General features: G+C 28.7%; 1 protein-coding gene across 1 annotated transcript in view; it reads left to right on the forward strand.

The window, feature by feature from the left end:
- LOC107441085 (alpha-1,3-mannosyl-glycoprotein 4-beta-N-acetylglucosaminyltransferase A) overlaps positions 1-12,770 on the forward strand; it is a 70,944-nt gene extending 58,174 nt beyond the window's left edge. The window contains exons 11-14 of the mRNA XM_016054228.3: positions 6,787-7,045; positions 8,212-8,409; positions 11,466-11,537; positions 12,622-12,770. Coding sequence (XP_015909714.1) covers positions 6,787-7,045; positions 8,212-8,316 — 364 coding nt within the window. The 3' untranslated portion in view covers positions 8,317-8,409; positions 11,466-11,537; positions 12,622-12,770. The remainder of the gene's footprint in view (positions 1-6,786; positions 7,046-8,211; positions 8,410-11,465; positions 11,538-12,621) is intronic.
- Positions 12,771-13,078: the final 308 nt, after the last annotated feature.

Consider the following 13,078-nt stretch of genomic DNA (forward strand, 5'->3'; position numbering starts at 1 on the left):
TTAATCTGACATTTCCAATAAATTTTTTGACAAATGAACAAAGAATGTTAAGAATACTTGTTATAAAATACACTGACAGACGAAATGGAAAATAACAATTTCATTATTTAACCCAATATTATTTTTGCAGAATATTAATTTGCCACCGAAAGAATAATAAATTTAAATTATTTTCTGAGAAAAAATCGTAAACAATCATCCCGAGTTCAAATCTTAATAGCGTAGTAAAATAAATAAAATAATAAAAAATAAGCTAATAAAATAAAAGTATCAAATTTAATGTAGTTAATTTGAATTTAACTGGGATTATTTACTTTTAAAATTCTAACAATTGATTCTTTAAAAAATGCATAAAAGAAACTAAAGCTATTTTAATCTCTTTTAATTATTTTTAATTCAGGTACAGAACTATTTCATTTTATTTTACTTCATCAGTAGATCATATTTATGCAAATATTTTTTCAAATAAATATTCCATTGAAATTTTGTAACAAACAATCATGATGTTTTTTTATTCCAGTTATAAAAATAACACGAAGATATTTAAAGTTTTAATTCACATACAATCAATGCAGCTCAGTCAATAATATTGTGTTTGTCTAATATGCTTCAATAATTTAAGCAATACCACGAACAATTGAAAGTATAGTGTAATTATTTCTAAGTATTCTATTGATCACATAATAGTATCTATTGATCACATAAATAGTAAACAATAATTTCTTTTTTCGTGTAAATAATTTTTTCTTTCAGAAAACTAGGTCTTGATAACGAATTAGCAAAAGAATTGCAAAGTCGAATTCTTCTGCACTAAAATAGATAAAAGTCAAATCTTTGAACATTAACAATCATCATGAATACATACGGAACACAGTCCTATTTATCAAATTTGAAAAAGAAAATAATTTTCTTGGTACATGAAATATTCAGTCAAGAAAAATGGTTCCCATTTATCAAAGCGCATCTCATTTTCGCATTCACTAATTCTTTTCAAATTTATCTTTATGAAAACTGCATCATCTTAATGAGATTGATGTTTTCACATTTTTCAAATTTTCGTCAGTACTGTTGAAAGCAAACTTCGATTTATTTAACTAATTTGTAAATATTCTCATTGAAAGTCATCAAACGAAAAACTTCTGGATAAGTCTATTTGTCATAATACAAATTAGAAATAACTAACTTATTCAAAGATTCGTATGTTTATTGACTCATCGATTTTTAAGTAAATTCTACTACCCTTTCATAGAAGTGCCTTTTATAGAAGTAAGCTTAATTTAACTTTTAAAGCAATCGATGGAGTTTATTTTAAAAGTTTAGGTGATTGCAAAGTTCGCTCAATCAATATCGTTTTATTGATTTGTATTGAAATCTAAAATCAATGAGTAACTCTTTGGAGGTTGGTTATATCATTTGTTATTGATGGTTTTGATGTTTTTTACGTATTGTATAATTTCAGTAGATATTATGTCTCTTCTGTATTATTATACCAAACATCTTTTTGGATATTTTTAGCAATAATTCTTTATACAAGTAGTTGCTCATGCATTATTTATTTAATAATATGTTAACTCGACATTTTTAAAGTTAGTATATGAAGCTATTATACAGATTCAGTTAAATCTTCAGTATTTGTTTATTAGTCCTTGACGATAGTTAAATGTAGTCTCATAATAGGTTTTTATGAGGCTGAAAACTGATGCAATTTTGATATGAACTTTAAAGTTTTTTTTATCGAAAAGTGTCTTCAATTTCAAAAAGCTTAAATATTTTCCGACAGATTACAAGTTTGAATTTTGATTTTTAAAACATAGTATCAAAGCATTTTTTTTAAGAAACAAATCAATGGAATTATTATTTTTCCCACAAATAAATAAGCTAAAATTTTATATTACGTGAAACACATGAATACTATCCTTTGTTATCAAAACGCATTAGCAGTTTTCAAACTAATTGACAACGTCTTCTTTTATGTACTTATAGTTGTTTTTATACATAAGGGGAGTCTGAAGAGCTTGGTAAATAGAACACCCTAAAATAAACACAAAAAAATAGGAACAGTAAAATAAACAAAAACATGTAATAAGCATTTATTCTATTAAATCTGTTGAAAAAAAAACGCTTTTGGTATCTGTCATAAAGCTGACGCATAAGGGTTGCTGTAATGAAAAGTTGACGCGTGCAATTGCGTTAGAATGACTGCAGCTGTAGCAGCTCCTGTGAACAGAGATATAAAATACGTTAGGAGGCGTCAACGCGTACGGCGTTCGATAATGAAATTTGCTCGTGGCAGAGGAAAGTGATCGAAAATAAAGTCATGCTACACATAGATGAGACCAGATAGAAAAAAACAATTCATTTTTTGCAACAGGGAAGCACAACCAATTCAACACATTTCTGCAGTACTCTGATGAAATTACGGATAAGAATTTAAAGCAAGCTTCTAGATTTTCTCACTCAACAATAGATGCTTTTCCATCACAATATCTTCCTCGAAACTCAGACGATCTCAAAAATATTACATTGGGAACTGTTGGTACACTCCCCGTATTGTCCATATTTGTTTATCTGAGACTTCCACATCTTTGGGCCACTTAGGAGAGCATTATGGAGGACACGTTTTATTTGGACGACGAAGTGAATGAAGATGTCCTGAATTTCTTCAAACACAATCTTTCGATAGAAAAGGCATAGACCTGTTTTATAAATAATTTACAACGCCCATAGCTATTTCTTTTGATTTGCAATAAAAGTATTCATTTAATTGAACTTTTTTCTTTTCTCATTTTTGCAACCCTTATAATAAGACAGTAAAGACCTAATTAAAGACCGATCGAATCACAGATACCATACGTCTTAAATAAGTGCAGCGTGAAACTAGACAGTTGCTGAATTACAGAATTTGCTTGTGTAGTACAAATCTTGAATTTATTTACTTTTTTGTCAATAATAATTCCATGCAATTCTGAATTCCTTTGATATTTATCGAAGAACTTGCAACAGTGGTTGTTTAGGTGGATTCAGAAAATTGATGTTGTGGGTGGCCACATTTGATAAGTATCTAACCGAACATTGTTCGTCATATACAAGTTTCTTCTATAATATCTACGAGTTTCTACAAGTATCTTCTTGTAGGCGTATTTTTTTTCTCTTGGCATCAATTCCGAGCAGCTGGATTAACAATGTACGCATTTATTAGGTTATTTTATATGATCTATAGCAAAAGCTCAGAAAGTAAGGAAGCTTATCCGTTGTCCAGTTTTATCTTGATCCGAATAATCACCCATCACCCACACACCATTCGACTGCATGTGGCAGTTTAAAGAACTCAGTATTCTGACACTTTTTTTTTACTTAAATTCTTTTCATTGGCTTTTCCCTGCCTATTGAAAGGATTACATTCTTAACTTACATTGCTTTTAACCGATTCAATATTTCACAAAACTGTTTTAGATAAACTAGTATAAAATGTTGAAATCGGATAATTTAGAATAATTCAATGTTAATTTTGTTTTGACAATTTCAAAACATGAAGTAACGATCGATAAATTGCAAAAAAGTAAAATCGATAAAAGAATCGATAAAAGTAGGGATATTTTTAACCAAAGTATGTGTAGTATAAAATAAAGTGTATGTGCAGTTAAATAAATGAAATATGCTATGATGCACAAAAATCCAAAAAAGAGAGTAATGCTGCATGAAGCAACTTTAAGTTTAAACGAAGTTACGCTCCAATTATTAATTCACAAGTAAATTTTTTATTTTATTAATCTTTTTGGCCAGTTTCTCTGATTTGTACCAAAATACAATATTTATTATTTTTTAGATATTATTTTGACGTTAATGTTCGCATACGCGATAGTTTATTACCATTTGCATATAAATCTACATATGTTTCTTGTACTCTATGATATATTACTTCACTTCAAATAGTTCTTACCCTTCATATAGTTCATGCTTTCACTTTCACTTCATATAGTACTTACCCTTATCATATAGTTCTTACCCTATTCTATAAACGCGCAATTGTACGCAGAAAAAAAAATCTGTTTAAATTATTATTGTGTAGTATATAACCATTTCTGGCAAAAAACAACAACATAATTTTGATTAACAGAATCAAAATTTACAGCTTTTAAACCATTCATTTGATAATTTCTCTGTTCCAGTGGTAATAGTTTACAGGAAATTTTTGTTTCCAAACTATTACACATTTAGTAGAAAATGAAAAACTGAATAGTAAATTTAACCAAATAAGTAATTCTTATGTCATCTTCTGTGGTATTATGACAAAATTACGAAATTTTACCACATTTAACAAAATTTATCATAAATTATAAAACTATAATTTATTGTATACTTTACCAAACTCAGTACCGAAGAATTTCGTTAAAAATTGAAAATTTTTTTTTGTTCCTATGGAGCAAAAAGCACAGTAAAATGTATGATATTCTGGAAGATTTGACCATATTTTTTCTCAGTGTATTTAAAAAAAATGAAAAACACATACTAATTAGCAATTGAAATATTCTTTATTATTTTCCCAAAAATAACAAATAACTAATCTTATTAATTTTACTAAAAATTTGTACTCCATATTGTTTCAGCTGAAAATATAGTTTTAAAGAACAATATCTACACAACAATGACTTCCACGACATATTTTGATCTCTACTTACTTTCGTTTCTATATAACATAAACTTAAGAGACAAGTTAAGTGGATCAAATGCAACAAATTTATGCAAAAGCGAGTTCCATCCTCTGAGAGTAAAAAGAGATTTTTAAAATCTTTTACGGAGAATTTCCCACTCAGCAAGAGTACTTGTTATCCCAAATCATCCAATTATGAAAACACATTTTGTAGCAGTAATAGTGGTCTTGTGGAGGCTTAATCTTTTAAGTCGTAGACAGCAGCATTTTCTGGAATTTGTGGTTACCAAATGATCAATCACAATAAATTTTGTAAATGGGATTAAGAAATACCGGTAATCGTCATCTCGGAGAGATAAATTAATTAGGAAAATATGCATCCCAACTTGCAAATTGTCAAGAAACTTGTATCTTCTTCGGATTAGTTATTAGACGTAGAAAGTGAGGGAGTGTTTTTCTTATTTTCTGTTGTACTTTTATATCATTGCAAATTATTAATCTTTCTAATACTTTAATAAGGAATAAATTTTGTGTGGACAGTTTTATATCATTCAACACTACAGAATTATTAGTTTTATTCCACTTTTTTCTTTTAAATCTAAGATTCAAAGTTCTAAATATGCATATTTTTCAAATTATAATTTGAAAATTACCATTTCTGCGCACTATTATTTTCTTTAATGAAACGAAAGCAATATTCTTTTATGAAGTATCTTTTCTGATGATTGAAAAGAGGCAAAGACATGCATAACGTTGCATCTTGTACGTTTTAGAAAAATGCTTGTTCTATAGCATATTTGTTAATTTATTTTGTTCATCGTAACTCGGTTACACATGAATGATGAAAGCCACTGTGTAGCATATAGAAGTAGCATTGCATGAAGTATATGTAGCCAGTACAATGTCAGAGCTTTCTTTTGTCGATCAGTTATTCATGTAAAGCAATAGTTAAGGGGGGTGATTATATTCAAACTTAACAGCATTTCGAAATTCAAACGAAAATTTTTATTTGACGGAGAACCTAGCCGGTAGCCTAGCACTCTGGAAATAATTATGCAATTATTGACCGACCGTTTCAAAAATGTGTCAAGAAAAAATAATCATAATTTCGCATCATGTGGAACACAGTATCATCTCTTGCTTGCTTACTGTCAGAGAGATTTGTACTTTGAGTATGAACAGACCACGGCAACTTCACGAATCCATCGAGTCTAGGAGTCTAGCTATTCACAAGACATTCTAAAAGTTGGTGATTGATCTATAACTTGATGAGCTGTTATTAAGTCATTAACTTGGTTCTTTCTTAATGGTCATTTAATTAATATGGTTACCATACTCAGAAGATTAAGCTAACTGAATAACAAGCATTCAATTAATCGGGTCTGCATTGTTTCAAGATAGTTTGAAGAACTTTCTGGATAGTTCAGATAAAGAACTTGATCTCATAAATTACCAAATCTGAATTTATAAAGGTAAGCTTTGAAAACATAATTGAAAGTACAAAAGCCAATACTTTCGTAACGTTCTGCCTATTAATTTGTTCTCTAATAATATTCAGACTGTCAGAAAAATTTTTTGTGAGAACGCAAGCTCTGATCAAGCATGTAAGACTTTCTGTGCCTGAGTTTTGACAAGCAGTTTTAGAATTGTGAAAAAAAAGAGGGAAAAAAAAAGAATATATTGAGGATAAGGACATCGAAATCTATTCGGACAATTGACGAATTTTCCTTCAAACCGCATTTTTCTTATTTTCTTTTGCTCTCGTTACTTTCCGTATAAATTTCTGTGTCTGATTTTTTTTAATTAGAAATTGAATAAAGAACAGAAAAATAACTATGTCAAAATTGGAACAATACATAAATAACTTATTCGGCACTTCATATATGCCTAAATAAATGCCATTTAAAAAATATTAAAAAACTAAGATTAAAAAACAATTGTTTTTCTGTTTATCAGGGAAAAAGCTATTTTTTTTACTATTTTTTTCCTTTTCATTTTAAAAAATTAACTGGTAATATTTTGTGCCATTGTTTTTGACGGTAAAATAAATCGCATAAATATTTGGTAAATAATTGGTAATATTTTGTATTACTGTTTTTGACAGTAAAATAAATTTTATAAATATTTCATTGCAGATATTTCTTTCGAAGCGGTTGCTCAGAGCATCCAGATGATATTTTAGTCAATGCATCAGTCCAAGTTCTTCCAGCAGTTAATCCGAAAATTCCAGAGTTGATACCTTATCCAAACACTTCTGATCGATTTTTGGTGGTTGGTGGATTTTCAGACAGTTCGGGTGTTGCAGATGGTTCTATAATACCCACTGTAGGCCCAGTTAAAACACTTCGAGTTCATATTGATGAAGATGTCAATCATTGGATTGCTTTGAGTGAAGTAAATATTTCTTTTTTATTTTTATTTTAAACGTAAATTAAAGCCATCTTGGTTATTAATTCAGGTTAGCACTGTTGACAAAATCAGATGAATTTATCCTAACTTCAACAATGTAATTTTTACTTTGCATTCGCAAATTAATTTTTAAATTTAGTTTATAGTTTTGGTTTTAGTAGAACGTCATGTTTTGCTTTTACTTGATCCAAGTTTATTTATTTTACACTAAACTCATTATGTTTTTTGACAGTTGAAATATTTTAAACTTTTCAGAGCTCATATATATGATTTCGTAATGTTGATTACCACTGATTTATGGATTTTTTAAACTTTTATTTCCGTACGAAGAGCAGATATTCAACTATTGTCCATTCAGATGAACCGGAAAGATGAACTAGATGTATATAAAAAAATAAGTAACTTGGGGGCATCAGTCACGTGCCTGCTTCGATAGAAGTGTCAAGCCTGATCAATGTTCTGGCAAACTTTTTTACCCATTGACAAAATGGGTCTTGTTTTAAATATCAAATCGATATTATTCAGTTCACATATGTTCTGTGGAAAAACAAAAATAGTATTTAAACGACTAACAGAAACTTATTGAGGAATTTTTATGGGTACATTATCGGCTTACATTCAATTATCTGATATAAAATTAGTATTAAAAAAATTTAGATTAGATGATAAAATATGAATGCATTACTTAAAACTCCATCAATATTTCATGTGGGTTTTCTTAAAACTCTCACTTTTTGAAGTATCTAATACACATATTTTTTTATTAAAAGCTCTTACGTATAAAAGCAATATCGGTTTTTGGGTCCCTATAAAATATACTCAGCTCCACGCAATATTACAACTAGTTTAAAATAATCTAACTATTGGAATTCCATGTTTTATAATAAATTCGCCCATAAAATTTATTTAGATTCATTATTCTCAGAGGCGACATTTTCTCTTTCTTACTTCATCAAATATTCATATTTATGCCATAAAGAACATAAAAGACATTCTCTTCTCAAAAGAAATCAATTTTCCAGAAACTCACATGTTATGCGTGTGTCTATTTTTTCCTCCAAAATTTATTCACCGGACAAGTTTTAAAAGCTCATAAAATATTTATTTACTGCCTTATATTAAAATTTAAGCCCGCTTATCTTTCTATTTAGATCATTTTGGAAGCTGCTCCGATGCAGGCTCTTATGGCTTCTGTCTACAATATCAGTTCCATCTTTGCTCCATTCTCTGCAACAAATGCGTCCGGGACATCATAAAGTCGGGAGACATAAAGCATTATCGTTTCGAGGTATCTACAACAGTAATGTATCAGGGGAGTTTTGTGAAAGGAATACACAAAATGTCAAAAGGTAAATTTGTGGTTTAATACCCGTTTTTAAATTATTAATTTGTTTTACAAAGTATAAAGTAATCGTTTCATAAAATACATGCGTGCTGCTCTTAAAGAAAACATTTACATTACTTATCTCAGAATGATTTTGCATTTTGATATCTTATAATGATGTGCTTTAATAAATACTGCCAAGAGATTTCGCAAGCATAATTTTTCATATGTTCCACCGATTTCTTTCTTAAATTGCGCTTGCTCATCTGTACTTTTTTGTATTGTATTGCCCATAAATGTATAGGGATAGCTCCTTAGATTAAGGGAAAATGATAATAATTTATCTGTTATGAATTCAGACCAAAATGTTTAACTTTGTTTTTATTTATTTATTTTACAACCGGCTTTGAACAGCCAACCCAATTCTAAATTTACGACTACCAGTGTTCAACTTCATAGCCTTGTAACTTTGAACCCAATCCAAAAGACAAGGGAAGTTCTGAAACAAGTATTAGAAGAAATTTGAAATTATTGTGAACTTTTAGATGGAACTAATCTGGCATTTGCGTTACATGTAGAGAAAAACCTCTCACAATTAGCCTGATGGTGAGTGGAACCAATGATGCATCTACCACTGAGGATATTTTTACATCAGCACTGTTGTCAGTGGAAACCAGAGCGTAAATTGTGTCGGTGCAAACCAGTGCGTAAAATCTATCTCATGAACCACTACGGCACAAAATATGTAACTTACAAATATATTTACATGATTTATGAGTAGACGAAAATAGGCCGAAGATAATTATATATCATTTATTTTTATTATTGAAAAGGCTTTCATTTCATATAATGTTTGTTTTTCGACATGGTGCATCTCTGTGTATGTTGCACACAGTAGAACGGGTTCTTGAATATAACACGGACAAATCAAGAATTAATTTTTTGGTAGGCGTATCAAACCCTCTGAAAAAATATCATGATGCGAATATTAATTTACTAATTAAATAAAGAAACACATCTTTTTTGATCTAATGGAAAAATTTAATTGATAATAATGACTGAATGTAAGAGATCGTTTCATTGAAGGAAAAAAAACTGTAGTATTTCTTACCATCTATAAAGTTCGATCTTGTATTTTCAAAACTGCACGTTTCACTATTCATTATACTAGAATAACCCGTTTGATCCAGGGTATTGAGGCAATTTAATGCACGGGCGTTGAGACCAATCGGTAAAATTGTACTACAATGTTCCTGCTACACGCTACTCTCTCATTGAATAATATGAGATGAATTGGTTTTTTGATGCGGGAAAGCTTGCAGTTTAAAGTTTGGAAAAAGCAGGAACTGACGCTCAAAGGGTTAAGGTTCAACATTTATGTGACCTATGTCACGATAGCCAGAATTTGATCGAAGTTGTATACTGAACACCTTTACTTTTTTTAACAAGCTCGGTATCTGTTACAGTAAAAGCCCGAACTCTAAATTCTAGGTTTTACCGACAATATTTAAGACTTACAAGTATGCTTTAATAAAATCTGGAGTATGCCTTAATATGATTCCATTTCTGGTTTTTACCTAGCCTTTGTGGTAAACCTTGAAGTTACTGACGCTTTTTGATGAAACCCCGAAACGAGGGATTAGATGGAATGGTATTTTTCCGTTCTCCAGATATATTAAGCACTGTTCCGTTAAAGTGGGATGCAATAACAGTTCCAAAAGCCCGGTGAGCAAATTCGCGCTTAACTTTAAAAAAATCAGTATTGGGTATAGCAGGCAAACGTATACCGCACAATAGCACTTAACCTTAAACAAAAGAAATAAAAAGAAATATTAAAAAACATTAGTCCAAAGTATACCGGGAAGTGAATATTAACCTTAAAAAAACATTAATGTAGAGTATACAGGACAAATGTATACTAAGCAATGACACGCGCATCTCGTAATTAATCAGATTATTAAAAATAAAGAACAGCAATTCAATTATTATTGATTGATTATTATGTTTTGTGCTTAATTTAGTGAAAAAATTCTAACCATCACTAACGGCCTCCTTTAAGGGAAGAGTACTGATTGTATACAGCGTGTTTTAAAATAATTAAAAAAATAATTTTTTAATTGAAAATGAACTCTGTCAAAAAAAGCAAAATAAAGTATGATCTAAGATTATATCAGCAGAACTTTCTTATAATTATTTAGGAAATAAGTATGAAAAATGGTAATAAATGATAATAATAATAAATAATAATAGTAATAATAATAAACAAAGCAATATTTATAATATTTCACAAATAAGATCCCATGTGAGAAAGCTGAACTAAGGTACAATTCCCTGTAAAACAACTGAATTCAATTCAATAAAGTTCAAAAATAATTTTGTCATTTGCTTAAATAAAATTCCTCGTTTCAGGCCTTTAACTAAAAGCGTTAGTAACTCCTACGTTTTACCGCAAAGTCTTGGTGAAAGTTTAAAATTGAATCACAATAAACCCCACTTTATAATTTTACCAAGCCGTTTTGATAAATATTCAGAGCCTTAACCAATGGACCATAGTATCTCATGCTTCATATGGAAAAAAATTAAATGGTGCGTATAAACTATAATTGCCTGTAGCAACTGACATATATACTTTTTTTATTAAGTTTATATAATAAAAAAATTAATAAAGACAGCAAAGTTAACGAAAGGCAAACATCTATAACTGTACTACTTGGAGAGAAGACTCTTAGTATTGTAGACATAACTGTAAATATTCTAATATCTAAATATTCTTTTATTTTACAATCTTTAATCAGATGTCCCTCTTATCCTTTTTAGCGAGCGCTGGGGTTAGATTCCATGGAAGAAAAATCAAATGAGTTTTTATATATTGGTTTATTATGAATTTACTTTAAAAAACAAATGCTTATATAACATTTATACACTTTATTTTCAGTCAAAAAGTCTATAATTTAGAGAAAAATGAGTATTAAAATAAATTGAAAATTACTTTATTGTTATTCTTTCCTTTAATGAGTGCTTTTAATCTAGTCCATATAATCAATCTTCCAACATCCTATAATATGTCTTAATATATTTTAGGTCAGAAGATTAAAAAGCCAGAATATATTTTTGAAATTTTTCAGTGGTATATTATTCGAAAGAATAAAGAGGGTAAGTATAACTTATTATGGTTTATTATGATTGATAATACTGAAATTACGAGAGAAATTGTCTAATAATTATTATGCTTGATAACATTTGACTTCGCAATCAACTAACAAATTTAATTTTAAAAAAATCTCTTCAGTTTAGAAATCTACAAATGAAAATAAAGATATTTCAATGGAGAAAAAACATATAATCGCAGCTATTATAAAATACTTGAAGAGTTATTTCTTTACTCACTCGTTTTGTCAATTATCATATTTTGAAAATCAGGCAAAATGTCATGCTGGTTTTTTAGTAGAATTAAAACATTTAGTAGAGATTTCTAAATATCTTCCAAGAGTAAAAGAACAAAATATGTTGTTTATTTGCTAAACCATGCTTTCTAAAAATACCCTTACTGTTTTACTTATTTTTTTGTTGTTGATAACTGCAGAAAGTTAAAAAAACGCATGGAATCTAAAATTGGTGATACTGGTTACATCGACCTTATTGCCATATATTTTTTTCATATTCTCGCATAATTTGTTTGCTCCTTTATCTACACAGTTTTTGATTTAAAGAAAATAGGATTTTTCACGTTGTAACCTCTATAAATGAGAGATTTTTTCCCTAGTTTGACACACCATGAAAAGTAATATACATCCTAAAATACGATTATTATTGCTGCTTAGCATGTTTTTTTTTTATTCTTATTTGTATTTTTGTTGAGTTTAAAAGCAGTAATTAAAATGAAGATACCAGTTAGAATTGAAATTAATTGAAATTAATCTCTTTTAATTACTGTTTAATTAAAATTAAGAGGTAATTAAATTTAAAAACAAAAATAGGAGACAAATACAACACAACAAATTAAACAGAGAACAATGAATGTGCTTATGTATGCTAAGTTTAAAACCTTTTAGAAAATTAAAGCTTAAATAATTTTTTTATAATTTCCTCTTCTCTTCTTTATAGCATGGGAGATGTAAAAATAAGAAAGTTTGTAGCAAAGATATGTATTTCTGTACAGTTTTTGAAAAGATAGTTACCTATTATTTTTAATCAAAAATATTACCTTATTTTGCAGAATTACTTATTATATTTTCAGGGATTCATTAAAAGAAGAACCACTGGAAGTTTTTTAAAATGCCCAAGCAAAGAGAAACTGGACATTGTTTTGAAGAAAGATTCCTAATATTATGTAAAATTGTGATAAATATTTAATAAATACTATACTAATAAAAACTTTTTATATTATGTGCAGAATTTTTACTATCACAAAAGTATTAAAACAAATAGAAGCAAAATTATTAGTTATATTTTCAAATTCATTGATTAAGTTTTAATCATCGATTGCTAGGTTAAAAAAGCAATTTAAATGAACTGGAAATTCGTAAATTGTTCAGACATTTAAAATCAAAAAGACCGGAAAAATATTTAATTTCCTTGACAAAATGTTTGCCTTTTAAATAAAAGGATATTAAACGGTAATACTATTTTTTGCCTTTTTAATCCTCAGCAATGATATCATGAAATGCACAGTATAATTCACTAGCAATGATGAT

Source organism: Parasteatoda tepidariorum, chromosome 4, assembly GCF_043381705.1.
Source record: "Parasteatoda tepidariorum isolate YZ-2023 chromosome 4, CAS_Ptep_4.0, whole genome shotgun sequence".
Taxonomy (NCBI): domain Eukaryota; kingdom Metazoa; phylum Arthropoda; class Arachnida; order Araneae; family Theridiidae; genus Parasteatoda; species Parasteatoda tepidariorum.